Genomic DNA, 21,006 nt, shown 5'->3' on the forward strand with positions numbered 1-21,006 from the left:
CAAAGCTGGCTTGTGACTGCCTTCACATGCAACAACCAAAAGCGATCAAGTGAACACGCTTTTTCAGTTTCTCAATAGAGCAAGCATGCTCCTTTAAAAACAATTCCATTGATTTAAAAGTAAACAATTTGATAGACCAAGCAAATTCACACTAGTCCTTGCTCTGATTACCGTATTTTCGAGATCTCCATTCTTCATCAACACAGAGTTCAAATGTTGAGCCATACTATCAGCGTCATGCATTTTAAGTTGCTGGTTGGTTCCCTAAAACAGCAAACAATAAAATTCAATATAGCATGTAGAGAAAACAATGGGAAAAGCCCAGCAATGTAGATTCACAGCAATGTTCAACCAAAGAAATTCAGCAAACTGAAGCAGCTTATCATTACATATACTATGTGCATTCATGAAAGTATGGCTTCAGTTTTGTAGAATACAAAGTAAATGCAACATCGATAGTGCAACCAAAAAAAGCTGAGCATTTTTACTTGTCATTACAACTTCATAACTTCAAGAATTGCCTCCATTTGAAAGAAGGTCTACCGTTGAATTTAAATACTATTTTCTAGACTTGTTTTTTCTATGTTTACAATAAGGCTTTTATATCAGCAAAATTAATAAGATTGTGTACTAACTTGGAAGTTGCATCCATACTTAGAGAAAGGGCAAGTCATGACCACATTGAGACATTGCAACTGATGACTATTTAACTGCAAGTAGAAAACAGAGTATAATAGTTAAATGCATTGCAATGATGAGCATCTCAAATCAAGCACTTTCATACAGGAATAATCTAAATGTAAATGGAAAGCTATTTATAACAGCTAATGGAAAACTTGTCAAAGTATCAGAGGTGGCAATGTATAGCTACTGAATACTTCTAATACTTTTTTTTCTTTATTTAAATGGTCTAAAATTTAATGTTAATATTAGAAAGCTCTTGTGAAGATGCATCAACATGAAATATTAATGCAGTTTCTCCTTCCACGATGCCATGCGATCTGCTGAGTGTTTCTAGTACTTTGAGATTTCCAACATTTCTCTGTGCGCTGTGTATAATTGAACTATAAACTCATCCTCATTAATCAATGCAATTTTCTTATATTCTCAACACAATTATGCCATAGTAAAGAACTGATTTTTTTAGTTCAATGGGTCAAAGGACACAATGTGTTAGAAAACTTTCAGAAACTCTCTATTCGTAGTTTGCACTGGAAACCATTCAGCTGTTCAAGCATAGTTGCCTACCCTGGCTTTCAGCAATCGAGATTAGACAGCATTATGACTGAGCACATAAAAGCAATGAGAAATCCCCATCTCAATAATTCAGCTTTCATTTAGGAAGGGAATGACAGACTGTTGTATTCTTATAATTCAGATTAGGATGCACACTCAGCAGATCCTAAAAATAAACTCCAGGGCTCATAATAGAAAGCCATTGTAGAAATGAACAATTGCTGCTCCCTCTCATTTTCCATCAATAGGAATTTTGGTCCTACACTTTTATTTGAAAGGATAACCTGAATTTTGTGATTTTATTCCCGTACTACATGTATCTTCAATGTGAAATATCCAGCTCCCAACACTTCACACAGGAAATTAAAAAATATCCACTTACCTCTCCCCTCAGAATACGAGCATTGCACTTATTGGGACATGGCACTGGGAACGACGGACAGTCAAATTCTTCATGTTTCTACGAAAATGAAGAGAAACCTTCAATTTCCTCAAATACCACTCCCCTCAAAGGATTTTAACAGCACTACTCAGGGGTGTACTTTGGTCTTTTACTTTAAATCTATTTGTTTGTTTCCAGTCATGGAAAGTCTGTACATTTTTAATGGAGTTGATTTTAATTAGTTATAAAACTATACGTTAAGCAGTTAAACTCCTTAGAGTGATGGCTGTTTGAAGACAATTGATCAGAAATGTTGAAAATCAATCATTTGCATTGAATTAATCAACTTTGATACATTTCACTTTCAGTACATTTAAAAATCTGTCTTGCTTCCCCCTCCCACCTCTCCATCCCACCCAAAGAAAATTTCTGCCCACTTCTGAACAGGTTGGCTTCACCTGAAAATTAGTGTCACAGGCACTAGTTTCCCAGGGTCTCACAAAATGATCCCACTAAAGATAAGTTACAGCCCTGGCATTTTCCTTTAATGAGGGACAGATCAGATTAACACACAATGCACTTAATACAGGATGTGACTGACTGAAAGGTATTAAAAATTCTGTTTGTCCAGCAGGGTACAGGTTCACATACAGGTTTTATATCAAAGCAATTGCCTGCATTCCTGTATAAAATGCAGATCTGGTGTAGCTCTGAAAGTCGTCGGTGCTTTTGCCGCAGATTAGGCAGTAAACAGCAGAAATGGATTTTACTAGAGACAGTCAGGATTAAAGAAGATTTAGACCCTGGTTTAGTTTTCACTGTGATTCACTTTGTACAAAATCAAAAGAAGCAAAAAAAAAATCCCTGAAGGCCATCATTCTCTTTAAAGTGCTTAGGAGAAAAAAAAGCCAACAGCATCACTTTGGTCATAGGTTTACCCAAGTATTACTAACTTGTGAATAAATTGTCACTGTTCTGGTTAACACCTCTCCTACCGTTACTGGTTAAAAAACACTATAGCCGGATAGGGAATAAAATGTCAAGTATTGTTATGCAAGTAAGAAATAACCACAGCTTATGCCTGAAATCAAAAGTGTTCTTATAAAATTACTCAAACCTTCAGCAAATCTCAGTCACCCTCAGTACTGAACTGAAGTAAAAAATAATTCACAGTTGAGGTGGTTGATGTTTTGCTGATGCAGCATCTCACATCATTCCCAGTGAAAGGACTCTGCTCTTCGTCAAATCTTCTCTTAAGAGTCTAAGGGAAGGTGTAAAAGCTATGCTCTGATTTAGTTTCCCTTTTCTTAAGGATACTGGGCACTTCTCATTTTCATATAATGATTAAATATATTTGATTAGCATCTTTATCATCGTTAAATGTTTGAAGACAGTTCACTAGGTCAAGGAGGGACCAGGTTAATGACCATTATAAGAACCCTTTTGGCATAGAAGACTTGTTTATTTAACTGGCATCTAATAGATGTAAGGAGCTACTGAGATCACCATAAGACCAAAGATTTACAAACAGAATCAGGCCATTTGACCCATCATGTTGCTCCATCATTCGATCATGGTTGATATGTTTCTTAACCCCATTCTGCTGCCTTCTCCCTGTAACCAATCACCCCTTACTAATCAAAAGCCTGATCATAAGGGAGAAGCTGGCCAGTTGATTGGAGGAGGAGCATAGCAGGGAAGATGATGCAGCAGTAATTGCAGGACCACATTGTATGCTTTTGCTTTTATCCTGTCCCTGACTTCCCTTGTCAGCCATGGATTCCACCTGGATATTGAAGTCCCCCATAACTACTGTAATAGTGCTTTTCCTACATGATTTTTCTGTCTCCTGATTTATTTTCATCCCCACATCCTGATTACCACTAGGAGGCCTGTACATTTTTCCCTTTGTGATTCCTTAATTCTACCCACACAGATTCTTTGCATTCTGACTCTATGTTGCTTCTTGCTATTGATTAAATTTCATTTCTTACTAACAAAACAATCCCACCTCCCCTGTCCATCTGCCTGTCCTTTCAATAGGATGCATATCCTTAGATATTTAGTTCCCAGCACTGATTCCCTTGCAGCCACATCTCGGTGATACCCATTGAGTTGTACATGCCAATTTTAATCTGCACTACCAGCTCATTTACCTTGTTTCGTATTCTGTGTACAAATACAATACCCTCCATTGTGCATTGACTGCTCCTTCTCAGCGTTGTCCCCTTATCTGCTGATCCTGAAGGTAGATTTGTAACCCCCTCAATACTCTCTGTCCTATTACTTGCTCAGGAATCTTTAATAACCTCTGGTGAGCCCTTCCTCCCTTGAATTTTTTCCATAATTATCTGTGCAACTGACAACCAACAATGCCCCCAGCCCCCACCCCCATCTGCAAACTATTTAGTTTAATTCCCCATCCACAGCCCTAGTTACATGATTGGCCTGGACTCGGTCCTAGAATGATTCAGGTGGAGCCCGTTTCATTGGGCCAGCTCCCTCCCTCCCTCCTCAGTACTGTGTTCCAATATCCCATGGAATCAACCTGTTTCTCCCACTTTCAGCCACATGTTTACCTCTTCAATCTTGTTGATTAACCTGTGCCAATTAGTTGTGGTTCGGGTAATAATCCAGAGATTATCACTTTTTTAAATTCTGCTTTTCAATTCAGCATTCACAGAATCAATCACAATGGTGGCATATGAGTGTGGCATGGCATTTATTAATTGATAACAATAAATTACTCTCAAACTGCCAGCACAATTCTAGTTGTCCTTCAACATTCTTGGAATATTACTTCTTATAAACATAAAGAGCACTCCCATTGAAAGACTGAAGTTACAAACAGGCATTCATTTATTTCAATGGTGTTCTTACTTTTAACTCAGCAATAGCAACTTCAGTCCTGCAGTATTTACAGGTTTGCTCCCGATATTTACAGCTTGAATTTAAATGGTCAGCTAGATCTTTCCTTTGCACCATTTCTGTGCATCCCCTGCGTGCACAGCGAACTTCCTGGTGAGGACATTCAAGTAAGTGACCCTTGAAGAGAGAAAACAAAAACTAAATATTGACATTGATATTACTTCCTCCAATATTGAAACATAATCTATTTTTGATTTTGGGGGTCACAGTAGAATATTGGTTACATTACTGGATTAGTAAAGATCTGGAAACTCTGACTTCAAATGCATTTGGGGAATTTAAATTCAACTAATTAATTCAACCTGGAATAAAAAATGATTATCAGCAAAGGTGACTACGAAAATGTTGATGGTGAACAAAACCTACTGGTTCACAAATAGTGATTATCATCCTTATCAGTCTAACCTATACACATCCCCACACCCACAGCAATATAGGCAACTCTTCAATTTCCTCTGAAATAGCCTAGCAAGTTATTCAGTTCAATGCAGCTTTTTGTAATGTGCAAAGATTCACTGCAGAAATTTTTCAAGGCTCTTTAGATAGCACCATCCAAACACACAATCACTACCATCTAGAAGGACAAGGCCAGCTGATATATTGGATCACCACCACCTGTAAGTTCCCCTCCAAGTCGCTCAGCATGCTGACATGGAAATATACCACTGTTTCTTCAGTGTTGCTCGGTCATAATCCTACAACTCCTTCCTTAATTCCATTCCCACCTGACAGCAGATAGACTGTGGCATGTCGAGAAGAGAGCTAACCACCATCCTCTCAAAGGCAACAAGGAATAGACAATAAATGCTGACCCAACCAGCGATGCCCACATCCCAAAAATGAATAACAAAAGTTCAAGATGGCACTTCAACATTACTTTTTTAAAGAGTATTTAGAGAGGGATGTTAATTGCTGGTTTTGCCAGTGACAAAGAATACTCTAATTTTTTTTAAAATTAAATTCTCAAACTATAACCCTCATAACACAATCTCTTATGTCAGTTATCATAACAAAGTTATTTTGACTTTTATACATATTGAAATTTTAACATTACATGCAATTATAAGGATTAACAAAGAGTCTTTAAAATTCGACAACCAAATTAAAACTTAACACCCTCAGTCCAATTATTATACAAAAATACATCAAAATAACTTGAAGATTTTCAAGTTAGATGCTGAATCATATCATTTACCTCAAGATTTCCAAGAGGTAGCTGTTTCTTGCAGCCATTTATCTCATTCCTACAGAAGACGTGAAGTGCAAGAACCTCTTTTTTACAGCAGATGTCCTTGAAAATCTTTGAAAATACAATAAATGACATGCCGTGTCAAAATTAATCCAGATTAAATGGTAAAAGTTAATTTAAAAACAATTATACTATTCTCTCAATTGCCTACCGTATTCTCAAATAAAGGCACATTATCGACTGGACAAACTGGTTTCGGACTCCTAGAAATATAAAACATCTGATAAACATAAAAGTCAGAGTAATTTAAATTCTAAACAGCACAGGCAATGTTTTGATTACATAACTCACACATATAAAAGGACACATTCTTAATACCAAGAATTCATCTAGAAAACTCTAGATCAGAATCTCTCATTTTCGATTGCCATTTCTTTGAACTAAAGACTTGACGAGTTAATTACTTTGCATAAGAATATAAGAACTTGTAGCAGTAGAAGACAAATCAGCCCTTCCAGCCTGCTCCACCATTTAATATGATCACAGCAGATCTCATCTTGGCCTGTAACTCCACTTTTCTGCCCACTCTATAACCTTTCAACCATTACTTATTCAAAATCTGTCTATGTTCTCCTTAAATTTATTCAATGCCCCAGCAACCACACACTCTGAGGGAGTGAATTCCTTAGATTCACAACCCTTTGAGAGAAGTAATTTCTGCTCATCTGTTTTAAATCTGCTACCCCTAATCCTAAAACTATGACCATTGAGGCAAAGTGCAAATGGTGTCACATTGTAGGACAGGGTGCAGGCAGGTTTATGGCCCAGTTAGAACAATATCCCACTGCAATAAGTGTCCCTTTTTGGATGGAAGTGAATCCGAGATGTGCTCCCTGCTGGAAGACATTTCAGTTGTTGGTCCAAATTGACCCCAAAAGAATCGATGGAATGACTACTCCTTGTGAAACTGGATGGCTGTCACACTTACTATTTATTCCAGGGTATCAATCAATTTACAAGAATTTAATAACAGACAACTTCCTTTGCTCGACTTGGTATTTCACTTTCACCATTTCATAATGGTTTGCAAAATATTTTTCAATTATTTATTCAGATAAAACAAATTCAAGTTTAAATATGTCAAGTTAGTCAATACATCTAACTATGATTACAATACATGAAGGGGGAATCATTCATATTAACCAAAATTATACATCTGAATTTCTAATAAATGATTTCTTACCCAATGATTTTCCTTACACAACTTTCACAGAATCTGTGGCCACATTCAGTCTGTTTGGGATTGCACAATGCAAGATGACAATATTCACATTTGTACTTGTTTTCCAGCTTCAGTACAAACTTCTCCTTAAAGCCCCCATCGTCTGGTTCAATGCTTAGAGATGACAGCCTGCTATTTGGAACATTAGCCACATTGGTCTGCTGCATCAGGGAAAGTTGCGGAGCCGATGACTCTATGTTTCTTGCAGTTGCCATGGCCAATGGCCGTCCAGATCTGTGAGAGAAAAGCGTTTAGTCTAGGCAGTTCACTTAGAGCATTTCATAGACTAATATTGCATTTTACAGAGTTCCATATTTTGAGCCACCCTTAGCTCAGTTATTTAATAAGTCACCAAGTAAACAAAGCGATTGAGTTTGTGTTTTTATTGTCTATCATTTAAACTAATTGACTCAAGCAAGGGAAGCTTCTCTGTTCATGCCTGGTTAATATAAAAACACCAAGGGGAGGAGTGGAACAATAAAAAGTAACTAAATCTTCCTAATTTATTTGGTTGCACAGTGAATGCAATATTATTTTGAAGATTCACTCTGCACAGTCCTCAAAATGAAAGTAGCATCATAGCAGCGATCAAAATGTAAACATTAAAAAGAAAATCAATTTCTCAGCTTCAATTAGTAAATCTTAACAGGAATGGTATTAGAAAACTTTATTAAGCCTTATTCCAGTCCTGATGGCACAGACACAGAGAACATAAACAATTGGTAAACAAATGGAAGAGGTGGAATAGGCTGGGGTTATTTTCCCTGGAGCATTGGAGAATAAGGGGTGACCTTACAGCAGCTTACAAAATCATGACGAGCATCAATAGGGCAAATAGCCAAGGTTTTTCCCAGGGTAGGGGAGTCCAAAACTAGGGGGCACAGGATCAAATTGAGAGGGAAAAAATTTAAAAGGGACTTGAGGGGCAACATTTTCACACAGAGGATGGTGCGTGTATGGAATGACCTGCCAGAGGAAATGGTGGAGTCATATACAGTTACAACATTTAAAAGGCATCTGGATGTGTATATGAATAGGAAGGATTTGGCGAGATATGGGCCAAATGCTGGCAAATGGGACTAGATTAATTTAGAATACCTGGTCAGCACGGACAAGTTGAACCGAAGGGTCTGTTTCTGTGCTGTATCTCTCTGTGACTCTATAAATTTCTATAAGTGGTTACTAGATTTAGTCTTACTCTGACAGAACATTTACAAACAAAAGCAAAAATGTACACACAATTGCCTGAATCAATTGTTTACTCCTCTGAACTAAAATCAATATCAAACTGTGGGTTGTCTTGCGTACAAACAACGTCAAGTCAATTAAAGTAAACTTGTGTTAAAGCACCTTTCTGCAGCATTTCTACATGCTATACCTATTTTATCAGCATACAAACAAGGAGCAGAAGTGATTTACTCAGCCCCATATGTACGAATCCAGAAGCGCCGTGACCTTCTGTAAGAATAACACTACCTTTATAGCTTGGTTATAAATTGGTAATCCCTTATTTCGAAACAGATGACCCCTAGGTCTAGATTCTCCCACAAAAGGAGACACCCTATCCACAGCTGCCCTGTCAAAACCACTCCGTTTCAATCAATATGTCTCATTCTTCTGAACTCCATACGAAAGATAAAAAGGTTTATGGGTAAAATGCTGAAGTCACTGACATAATCAAACCTGAAGGCTGAAACATGGCCCTGTGGCAACACATCACTAGGTTTTCCGGCCCTACAAATAGTGCCACTGAGAAAAGTAAATAAAGTTGCTCATTTGAAGATCAACAATGCAACAACAAAAGCAAGCAATATCATAAGGCATGGGAAAAGAAGTAGGCCATATGGCCCATCAAGTCTGCTCATCATTCAATAATATCACAGCTGGTCTGATAGCCCTCAACTCCACTTTCCTGCCTTATCTCTATAACTCATGATTCCTTGCTGATTAAAACTCTGCCTATCTTGATTTTGAATATGCTTAACAAACCTCTGCTATGAGCAATTCCAGAGATTCATTACCTTCAGAGAGCAATGCTTCTTCATCTTTGTCCTAACTATGTGATTCCTAACTTTGAGATCATGCCCTCTGGTCCTAGACTTTTCCCACAAGGGAAAAGCATCTCTGCATTTTTCCCATCAAGCCTTCTCAGAATCTTATATATGTTTCAATAAAGATCTCCTCTTATTCTTCCAAACTCTGAGTACAAGCCCAATCTACTCAACCCTTCCTCATAAAACAATCCCTCCATACCTGTATTCAGCCTGGAAACCTTCTCTGGACTACCTCTGATGATAGAAACAAGCAACAAAACTGTTCACAGATGTGGTCTAACAAATTGCTTATGTAGTTTTAGCAAGATTGCCCCATTTTTAAACTCTATTTCTTTGAAAACAGGGTCAACTGTATTTGTGTGGGTCAGGCAGCATCCGGGAAGCAGTAGAATCGATGTTTCAGACATAAGCCCTTCATCAGGAATTCCTGATGAAGGGTTTATGCCCGAAATGTTGATTCTCCTGCTTTTCGGATGCTGCCAGACCTGCTCATCAGCATCGGCAGTCCTCACTTTCGTCCAACTGCCCATTTATCTTCCTTATCACTCATTGAACTTGGATGCTAGCATTTTTGTGATTGATGTACGGGGACCCTCAAATTACACTATTCTGTAGCTTTCTGCATTCTGGATTAGTGGTGCTGGAAGAGCATAGCAGTTCAGGCAGCATTCGAGGAGCAGCGAAATCAACATTTCTGGCAAAAGCCCTTCATCAGGAATAAAGGCAGTGAGCCTGAAACGTGGAGAGATAAGCTAGAGGAGGGTGGGGGTGGGGAGAAAGTAGCATAGAGTACAATGGTGATGGGGAGGGGATGAAGGTGATAGGTCAGGGAGGAGAGGGTGGAGTGGATAGGTGGAAAAGGAGATAGGCAGGTAGGACAAGTCCGGACAAGTCATGGGGTCAGTGCTGAGATGGAAGTTTGGAACTATGGTGAGGTGGGGGAAGGGGAAATGAGGAAACTGTTGAAGTCCACATTGATGCCTTAGGGTTGAAGTGTTCCAAGGTGGAAGGCGAGGCGTTCTTCCTCCAGGCGTCTGGTGGTGAGGGAGCAGCGGTGAAGGAGGCCCACGACCTCCATGTCCTCGGCAGAGTGGGAGGGGGAGTTGAAATGTTGGGCCACGGGGCAGTGAGGTTGATTGGTGCGGGCATCCCGGAGATGTTCCCTAAAGCGCTCTGCTAGGAGGCGCCCAGTCTCCCCGATGTAGAGGTAACCGCATCGGGAACAACTGATGCAATAAATGGTATTAGTGGATGTGCAGGTAAAATTTTGATGTAAGTGGAAGGCTCCTTTAGGGCCTTGGATAGAGATGAGGAAGGAGGTGTAGGTGCAAGTTTTACAGTTCCTGCGGAGGCAGGGGAAAGTGCCAGGATGGGAGGGTGGGTTGTAGGGGGGCGTGGACCTGATCAGGTAGTCACGGAGGGAACGGTCTTTGCGGAAGGCGGAAAGGGGTGGGGAGGGAAATATATCCCTGGTGGTGGGGTCTTTTTGGAGGTGGCGGAAATGTCGGCAGATGATTTGGTTTATGCGACGGTTTGTAGGGTGGAAGGTGAGCACCAGGGGTGTTCTGTCCTTGTTACGGTTGGAGGTGTGGGGTCAGAGGGCAGAGGTGCGGGATGTGGACGAGATGCATTGGAGGGCATCTTTAATCACATGGGAAGGGAAATTGCGGTCTCTAAAGGAGGCTATCTGGTGTGTTCTGTGGTGGAACTGGTCCTGCTGTGAGCAGATATGGCGGAGGCGGAAGAATTGGGAATACGGGATGGCATTTTTGCAAGAGGTAGGGTGGGAAGAGGTGTATTCCAGGTAGCTGTGAGGGTCGGTGGGTTTGTAAAAAATGTCAGTGTCACGTCGGTCGTCATTAATGGAGATGGAGGGGTCCAGGAAGGGGGAGGTGTCAGAGATGGTCCAGGTAAATTTACGTCAGGGTGGAATGTGTTGGTGAAATTGATGAATTGCTCAACCTCCTCGCTGGAGCACGAGGTTGCGGCAACGCAGTCATCAATGTAGTGGAGAAAGAGGTGGGGAGTGGTGCTGGTGTAATTACGGAAGATCAACTGTTCTACGTAGCCAACAAAGACAAGCATAGCTGGGGCCCATACGTGTGCCCATGGCTACCCCTTTGGTCTGGAGGAAGTGGGAGGATTCAAAGGAGAAATTGTTAAGGGTGAGGACCAGTTCGGCCAAACGAATGAGAGTGTCGGTGGAAGGGTACTGTTGGGGACGTCTGGAGAGGAAAAAACGGAGGGCTTGGGAGGCCCTGATCATGGCGGATGGAGGTGTAGAGGGATTGGATATCCATGGTGAAGATGAGGCATTGGGGGCCTGGGAAACAGATGTCTTTGAGGAAGTGGAGGGCGTGGGTGGTGTCTTGAACGTATGAGGGGAGTTCCTGGACTGGGGGGATAGGACAGTGTCGAGGTAGGTAGAGATGAGTTCAGTGGGGCAGGAGTACGCTGAGACAATGGGTCTGCCAGGGTGGTCAGGCTTGTGAATCTTGGGAAGGAGGTAGAACCAGGCAGTGCGGGGTTCCTGAACTATGAGGTTGGAAGCTATGGGTGGGAGATGTCCTGAGGTGATGAGGCAGTTAAATAATGTTCAGCTCCTCTATTCTTCTGCCAAAGTGCATAATCTCACAGTATCTCACATTACATTCCAATACTAAGTTTTTTGCCCACTCACTGAACTTGCAACTATTTATTATCATCCTCACCACTTGCATTCCCACTTGTTTTTGTACTGTCCACAAACTTGGCTCTTGTACATTGACTTCCCTCAACCAAGTCATTAATACATAGATTGTAAATAATAGTAGCCCCAGCACTGATCCCTATGACATTCCACTAGTTAAAGGTTGCCATCCTGAAAGGTTGATTCTTATCCCAACTCTCTCTACTCTATTAGTTAGCCAATACATGACAATACACTAACACTGATGCATGGAATCTGATCTTTTTAAGGTACCACACTTTAGGCTACTTCTCCGCACCTTTTGGGAATCCAAATACATTACATCCATTGGTACCTCTTTATCCATCCTGCCTTTTACTTCCTTAAAGAATTCTAATAAATTTGTCAGGCAAAGATTTTCCATTCATGAAGCTAAAATGACTCACTGAACTATGTATTTCGAAATACTTTACCATTACCTCCATTACAATAGACTCTAAAATTATCTGAATGACATACGCTAAGCTAACTGGACTAGTGCTACCAGTTTTTCAATTCCTTCCCTTTTTGATTAAGGATGTCACATGTTTGGAACTTTGAGAATCTAAGGATTCTTAGAAGATTACTACTGATGTATCCACGATCTCTGTAGCTACCTCTCATAAAATCCAAGGATGCAATTCATCAAGTTCAAGGGGCATTTCAGCCATCAGTCTGTCTAGTGATTGTTATTATATTTAAAAAACATAAAACAAGATCAAATATACCATTGGGGATTTTGTATTTCACTGGGATATATCTGGAAATAATACTCAGCTACAGCACAATCTGTTTTATACTAAACAAGGAATATGTCCTTGTTCACAGAGTTTTTTTTAATGAATCAAAGATGAACAATTCTAAGGGCTTCTTAAATTAGAAATCTTCAGCTGAAGTTGGAAAAAGGATGATAGTTTTGTAAATGTGCCAACATTTGGCACTTAATGATCAATCAGCTAATAAGTGCATTCACCATGGTAATGCCTCTACTAATCAGAGTCCACCTGCCAAACAAGCAGCGCTTTCCTTTCATACTGTTCAAATGGTGCTATCCGTCACATTTTTCTCCTTCGATAAAATGTCTTTTATCAGCAATACTCAACTTGACATGTCAAATTTCAACACAATAGCAAAGGCAATTCATAGCATTCAAAAACAAGAAAGAGGTATTGCAAATAAAATAACTTACAACATTCTTCTAGCACACAATATTAACGGATGCTTTTAAAAAATCTAGATCCAAATTCGCTTCTTTGTGAAAACCATATCATTCCTTTTCTGCACAATACCCAATCTGTGGACCAAATTTTACTGAAATCAGTCCATCGCTTTGTTTGGAGACAGGACTGGATTACACAAACCACTGCAGTTCTCTCACACCTTAACTAAATGTAGGGCAGGTGGAGAAGGGAGATGCTGGGGTGTCCTGTACTTGATTCTGAATGCTGCATCTCATGAATCACTTCAAAGATGAGGCTTCTATTCCATCGAAGGAATAAGTATAAACTTAAAGAATGATTAGATGGTGAAGATGAGGCATTGGGGGCCAGGGAAACGGAAGTCTTGGAGGAGGTGGAGGGCGTGGAATGTTTGGCAGTTTTGCAGGTCCACAGTGCCAAGGAGCAGAGGGTCTCACAAAGATTGGCAAGTGGGGTTGGGTTAAAGAGGCTAGGTCTGGGTTTTCCCATGAGCGGGTAAAATACTGGCAGGGGTAGAATATGGCCTTTACAAAGCTATTAAGTAACCACTCAATCAGGCTCAAGGTCGGACAGTCTGCCTGATAAATATCCTGCCCTGTCATCCTCCCCGTTCAGTGCAAATAGGTCAGGATGGATGGGATGAAATACACTGGATTTTCCATGCTCTCATCCTTCGACCCCATTGGTTGGGATGCCTAACATCCAGCCCTTATTGTTTGCAAACAAGAAGAGTAACAAACAGGGGTGGGAACTTTCAGCACTGTCTCTTCCAGACAGTGCATTTTTAACAAGTCTCCAATGAAAGAGGTTTCTCCCCATCTCACTCCTAGCTCTCATGCTGACAACCTGGCTACTGACATATCAACCAGTGAAAACTGAATATCCTTCTTTACCCTGTCAAAATTGTTCATAATTTTGAACACTTTGATACGGTCACATCTTAATTTTCTCTGCTCCAAGGAGAATGAGCCCAGTCTGCCTAATCTTTCCTTGTTCCTAAAGTCCTTCATTCGTGGTATAACTCTAGTAAATCTCCTTTGCATTCTTTCCAGGGCTTTAACATCTTTCCTTAAACAAGATATCAGGAACTGAACACAATATTCCGAATTCTGAAGAAAGGTCACCGCACTCGAAATGTTAACTCTGATTTCTCTCCCCAGATGCTGCCAAACCTGCTGAGCTTTTCCACAATTTCTAATTTTGTTACAATATTCCAAATGTGGTCTGATCAATGATTTATAGAGGTGCAGTATCTCTTCCTTGCTGTTATACTCTTACGTCTCTAGTTATAAACCCAAAGATCCTAGAAACTTTCTGAACAACTGTTTCAACTTGCCTGGCCACCTTCAGAGGATCATGCACGTGAGTCCCAAGGCCCTCTGTTCCCATACTCCCCTCAAAGTTGTACCATCCAGCCTGGATTGCCTCTCCACATTTTTATTTTCTATTAAAATGCATTTACCTCACATTTCTCTGAATTGAAATTCATCTGGCAGGTGTCTGTGCATTTGGCCATTTCATTAATGTCTCTCTGAAGTCACTTAGTGCCACCCTCACAATTCACTATTCTCCCTGGTCTAGTATCACCTGCAAACTTAGAGATTTTGCCTCATTCATCACCTCCAAATTGTTTACATAAAATCATAAAAATGCAAGATCCCAATACTAATTCCTGGACAGCACCACTTTTAACTCATCTCCAGACTAAGAAACACACACTTATACTTCCTGTCTGTTTCTTATCTTTTAGCCAACTTCTAATCCATGCTGACAAGGACCCGTCAATCCCAAACAGTTCTAATTTGCTAAACAACCTGCCACGTGGCACTGTACCAAGTGCTTTCTGAAAATCCAAATATACAATATCCACTGCACTACCCTCATCTACTCCCTGTGGCACCTTATCAAATAACTTAATTACATTTGTCAGATGTGTCTGCCCTTGACAATGCCATGTTGACTGTCTAGTCAAAACTTATTTTGCTCCTGTTTATGTTTATGCTCTCCTGTATTTATGGCCTCCATCTATCAATGTCAGGTTGACAGGTTTGCAGTTTCCTAGCTTATCCTTTGCCTCTTTCATAAAGGTGCTTTATGAAAAGAAAGTCACTAGAATAATTTGACAACGATTATCAATTTCCACTGTCTGTAATTTCAGTGCAGTCATATATTCTATTTATATATAGATCCCCTTGCAGACACATATTTCTTTTGCTCTCAGTTCCCTCAGTCTCTCAATTGAAAGAGAGCTTACTGATCAAAGAACTTGTATCATATTCAAAATCTACTAAACACTCAGTCTCACTGGCAGGATGCCTTTCTGGATTTCCAGGACTCAGTAAGGGATGCAAGAGGAAAGTCCCAGATCCCAAAATAAACCACACAACTGCAAAACAAGTTTATAATGGATTCCAATAGCACATACTCTAACCTTTTCTGCTACTTGTGCGTATGATACTTAAACATTAAATTTACAAAGCAAAGGGCAATAGAGTACATTCAATAATGTGCGAGTTTCCTACTTCCTCATTATTCAGGCACTCTGCCATTAATGACATTTAGTTACATCTCCAGCTTTTTTTGGCTTATTGGTCGTGTTGTAATGTAGTCATGGCTTTGGTGTACATACCTCAAGGAGCGTACAGCAAGCAATTGCGCAGGCCTTCCCTCTAGTTTAAATTTTCCTTAGTCCTATAGTTCTTATGTTCACTAATTTTGTTCCCTTTTACATACATACATCACTCCTGCTATTGGCATAGTCCTGCCAAATTCGAGAGGGGGCAAGTTGATGGGTTTCGTGGCAATGGCACTGGACTAGCAAGCCAGAATCTCCAGGCAATGTTCTGGGGACATGGGTTCAAATCCCTCCATAATAAATGATGAAACATGAATTCAGCAAAATCTAAAAGAAAGATCTGGCCTAATGGCAATCAATTGTCATAAAAACCTAGCTGGTTCACTAATACCTTTTAGGGAAGAAAATCTGCTATCCTTTCCTCTTCTGGCCTACATGTAACCCCAGAGCCACAGCAATGAGGTTGCCTCTTAACTGTCCTGTGAGCAAGAAGAGATGGGCATTAAATGTTGGCCTGAGTGTCAACACTCACATCCTGTGAACGAATGAATTAAATCCAATCAACAAGAACTCTACACTTGCTGATCAGTAATGCTCAGTCTGGTTCAGATGCTTACTCAAAAACACTGTAATCGTGGATCAACTCTCATCACTTTTAATTCCTCTTATTTCTCCCAGTTTTGCTACATCCCTTTCCTCTGGCACAGGGTAGACACAACAGGATACTTTCTCCTTTGTAGTAAACTTGAACCCACAGTCGGTTCTGCTATAACATTTGTTTAACACAAATTGGCTTTAACCCAAATGAAGAATTTAGACCATTATTTGTATATCATGAACTTTCCTTACTTGTATTGGCTATAACGCAATTCCTGCCCCATTACTTTAATGTGTGTGGCTACTGTGCAATTTTCTTATAATGTGAGATTGCATGAGAACAGGACTATCACATTATATCAAAACCAACTGTATAGCCAAACTCAAAGCAACCTGTGATAGGGATTCCCCAATAATTTATATTGATGGTGTATCACTGGTGGAATAGTGAGCCATGAAAGACAAGGAGGTTAATGTGCATTACACTGGCTCAACTCAGTAAACACTGCGGTGTAAAATGCAAAATGACCTCTGCACTCTCAAATTAGGAAGGTGAGTGGGAATGGTTGGGGAACAAAGTCATTAAGAGTTTCTACATTCACTAATCCTTACTGTTTTCTGTGCAGGGATATGATGATTGAGAGAAGGAACAGGCTCAATTGGGAGACCACATCAAACTCATTGTCCTGACTCACGAGAACAGCCATATGGATCAAAGAGTTTGCATGAATTTGGACTGTATGAGTCACACAGTCAATGTAGAGAAGAATGGGCAAACAGGAAAAGAAAAATAGAATAAAATAATGACGGGAACTGTAACCTCTCTTTATCATCATTGATGGAGATTACATTAATGTGAAAACCTCTAGAGGAAACGGGGATGGCTGGGTAGGGTTGGAGGCAGAAAGAGGGAACGAATGGGAAAGCCCCTCAGGGTGCACTTATTGCACTAGCTGAGGTAGATCATAACTTGCTGCCCCAGGAGACATTGACACATCATTAGTTTTGTAGCCTTTCCAGTAAATGCAGAAGTTATTTTGAAAGATTTTTTCATTTTCACGAATCTGCAGCAACTACATAACTGACAAGTAAAGAACCATTAAAAACAAAAATGGATAAAAGCTTCTGGCTTTAAACATAGTCTATATTAAATTAATGTTCTAAGATAATTTTTTAAAGTAACATTTATGAGTTTTTTACACCACATTACAAAACCTGCACAATGTAAAGCAAAACCCGAATGCAGTACCGAGACTGCTGCAATCAGTACATTCTTTGCATGAGATGCTACACTGAAGTTCCATCTTCCCTCTCAGATAGATATAAGAATTCCTGTGGTGCTGTTTGAAGAAGAGAGTGGGTGCTACCCTGACCAATTAATTCATAGAATCCCTACAGTGTGGAAACCAGCCATTCAGCCCATCAAGTTAACTCTGAAAAGCATCCCATCCAGACTCTTTCTCCCCCCTCCCTCTCTCTGTCCTCTTCTCCACGGCCCCCCTCCCCCATCCCTGTAACCCTGCATTTCCCACGGCTAATCCACCTAACATGTACATCCCTGGATATTATGGGCAATTTAGCATGACAAATCCAACTAACCACCTATTCTTTGGACTGTGAGAGAAACTAGAGAACCTGGAGAAAACCCATGCAGACACAAGGAGATGGGCAAACTCCACACAGACAGTCGCTGGAGGGTGGAAGCAAACCTGGGTTCCTAGCACTGTGAAGCAGCAGTGTTAACCACTGAGCCACCATGTCGTCCCAATTTCTCAACCAATATCATTAGAACAGATTGTTTCATCATTTATCACATCGCTATTTGTAAGAGCTGTCATCATGAATGCACGGCTTCGCATTCCTACATTACAACAATGAGTACACCTCAAAAGTACTTAATTGCCAAAGACGTGGTTTGGGGAGTCTTTGTGGATTGTATAATTGCAAATTCTTTATTGGCTTTATGAAGAAAGAAAATTTCCAACACATTTTTCATTGGTTTACTTGGCTGGGATTCCACAATTCTTTTGTAAAGAACAATAATTGGCCTGATTTGATAAAAGCCCATTTAATTGTCTGGTTACTCAACTTAACAGCCTAAAGCAGAAACAATTTATCCATTAGTTGGTCTTCAGAATTCCTTGGTAAAACTCTTGTAACAGGATTAAGACCAAACGGGCATCAGTAGGAAGCTTTAGGAGTGGTTCAAGCAAAACAAAATACAAACATTAAAGACCATTCAAAAAAACTAACATTATAAAACTGCTGCTACAAGCAGTTTCTTGAGGATGAACATATATAGAGGCATTGTTCTGTGTGCTATGATGTACTTACTACCCTAGGTTTGTATAAGATCTCATCACTATGTACTATGATGTCTTCTATAACTTCTGTTACATTGTAAATAGGTCTCCCCCATTCCCACCCACAACAAAACATTGGCACATTGACAAAAACACTAATTGACCATTGCGTCATTCACATCGGTGTAATGTAGGGGCAGCCAATTTTGGTCATATCGAAGAACAAATCTCCACACAATCCTGCCACTCCATCCCCAATCATTCCTTGCAGACAACCCACTCATTCCAGGTATTAAATCTAGTAAATCTCCACATTTATGTCTTTCCTTAAATAGGGAGTCCAAAACTGTAACACAGTATTCAAGCTCTGGTTTTACCAATACCCTGTAAATCTCCAACTACTCCATCCCCACAATCCTGCCACTGGCATCCTAATATGTTTATACCAGAACACTCTCCTTTCCCACACTAGATGGACAACTAGGAGGTAGTTTGCTGACTGTTTGGATGATTAGGCAGTAAAACAGCCTAATTTTCTATCGCCAACTATTGTATGGGCCCACAGTTCTTGCTCCCAGCAATGTCTGGGAGATTAAAATGTTCATCCCTGGTGACTCCAAGGCAATCTTGATTGTCAACACACCTGATGTAATGAGAAGGGTTTCAATAGGAAATAGGTTTTACATAGAAAACAACATTGTTCCTGCGGCACAACTTTGCTGAAATATCCAAGACAGAAGCTTGCAGGAATACACTGCTGCTATTCCTGAGATTACAAAATTCAGCAAAGAAAGCATAACACAACAATGAAGAGAACAAACATGAGCAGCCATCAACTTTCTAAACTCTATTTAGCATTCTTTCTAAAACCTTATTTCACAATTTATAAATTTAAGAAAACACTGAGTCTTTATTTTTGATTAACCTTGCTAATTACAGCTATTTATTTGTTAAGAAATTCCTAGCTTAGAACTGAATTTTCATAAAACTGTCTGCCACAAATTCTTGAACTGGAGATGACGAACCAACAAATGCCTTTGCCTTTCCTGATTGGTCCCTGAACAATACATCCCAAATACACACTTCTACTTTATAATTCCTGTAACTAGTCTTATAGAGTATGCTTCTGATGAAAGAAACGAATAAGAATCAAAGCACCACTTGTGCTGGTTGAATGTTTAAAAATATTCCAGACAAGCTGGCTCCTGTTCTAATTTCAAAGGTATTTGTCTAATGCCATATTGATACATATCAGTCTAGGGGAATCCCACATGGGAATGAGATCAATCCAGGTACTTATATTATTAGATCTCAAGCTTTATATACTTGTGGAGGCTGATACATGTACAACATCTAATGAACGATCGCCAAGACAATTCATAAACTTCTGAGCCCTTCATTGTGCAAGTGGCAAATTGATTATGTTGATTCCAGGGATAGCATTATTTTGGATGGGGCTTACACTGAGAAAGGCTGCAGAGTTCTGAGGTACAGAAGATCCAAGAGTCTTAGTTTATGAGTGACAACAGGTTAGCATGCAGGTACAACACATAACCAGCAAGGCTAATGGGACGCTAGCCTTGATTATGAGAAGAACAGAAGATGAAAGATGGTATGCTTCAGATATACAGGGTATTGGTAAAACCAGAGCTTGAATACGGTGTTACAGCTTTGGACTCATTATTTAAGGAAAGACATAAATGTGGAGATTTACTAGATTTAATACCCGGAATGAGTGGGTTGTCTGCAAGGAATGTTGGACAGGCTGAGCTTGATTTCCCTCAAATTCAGAACAGCAATGGCTGATTTGATTGAAGAGTACAAGATCCTGAATGGACTTGACAAGGTGGGCATGGAAAAGATGTTTATTCCCTGCTCTTCTACCTCCTTGAGCTGCTCACATTCTCCAAATCCTCACATTCTCCAAATCCAAAACTGCTTCACCTACAAACAAAGTTATTAAGTGGGTGATCCAGCTCTGTCTCCTCCCAGCATCCCAGATGCCAGACTTCAACTAAGTAAATTCACTTCACATGATATCAAGAAATGACTGAACACACCGAACATTTCAAAGGTTATGGGTTCTGACAATGTTCCAGCAATATTGTCAAGATGAGACCAAAGTTGAATTATATCACCAATATTTCACGATCGCTGTATTAAAATTGCAAATGTCTCTCCCACACCACACACAGAACTGTGGTGTCCCTTCAATCCAAAAACTGTACCATTTCAGCAAGGCAGCTCATTTAACACCTTCTTTAAGAGCAATTAGAGCTGAGCAATAAATGCTGGTCCAGCCAGTGACACCTCATCCCAGGAACAAATAAACAATAAAACCACCCTCTTTAAATCCTCCCTTATTTCACCATTTGTCATCTTATGTTAAAACCATCAACTATGCTTTTGGACACCCCTCAAATTTCTTTTCCAATCTTGCTTAAGTCTGTCTTTGAACCTCGGGTCATTTTGGTATTTCAAAAGATGCTATGCAAGTATTTATTGTTCTCAGCATAAATCATAGCATCTTGAAAATAGAGCAGACAAAATTATT

General features: G+C 39.9%; 1 protein-coding gene across 2 annotated transcripts in view; it reads right to left on the reverse strand.

Annotated features, from left to right (window-relative positions):
- The window catches only part of traf3 (TNF receptor-associated factor 3), an 83,900-nt gene that overhangs the window by 21,856 nt on the left and 41,038 nt on the right, over window positions 1–21,006 (reverse strand). For both annotated transcript variants that reach the window (XM_060828492.1, XM_060828493.1), the window contains exons 2-8: window positions 6,979–7,251; window positions 5,947–5,998; window positions 5,742–5,846; window positions 4,499–4,663; window positions 1,619–1,696; window positions 636–710; window positions 172–264 (exon numbers count right to left, since the gene is read on the reverse strand). In XM_060828492.1, coding sequence (XP_060684475.1) covers window positions 172–264; window positions 636–710; window positions 1,619–1,696; window positions 4,499–4,663; window positions 5,742–5,846; window positions 5,947–5,998; window positions 6,979–7,251 — 841 coding nt within the window. The remainder of the gene's footprint in view (window positions 1–171; window positions 265–635; window positions 711–1,618; window positions 1,697–4,498; window positions 4,664–5,741; window positions 5,847–5,946; window positions 5,999–6,978; window positions 7,252–21,006) is intronic.

Source organism: Hemiscyllium ocellatum, chromosome 8 (genome assembly GCF_020745735.1).
Source record: "Hemiscyllium ocellatum isolate sHemOce1 chromosome 8, sHemOce1.pat.X.cur, whole genome shotgun sequence".
NCBI lineage: Eukaryota > Metazoa > Chordata > Chondrichthyes > Orectolobiformes > Hemiscylliidae > Hemiscyllium > Hemiscyllium ocellatum.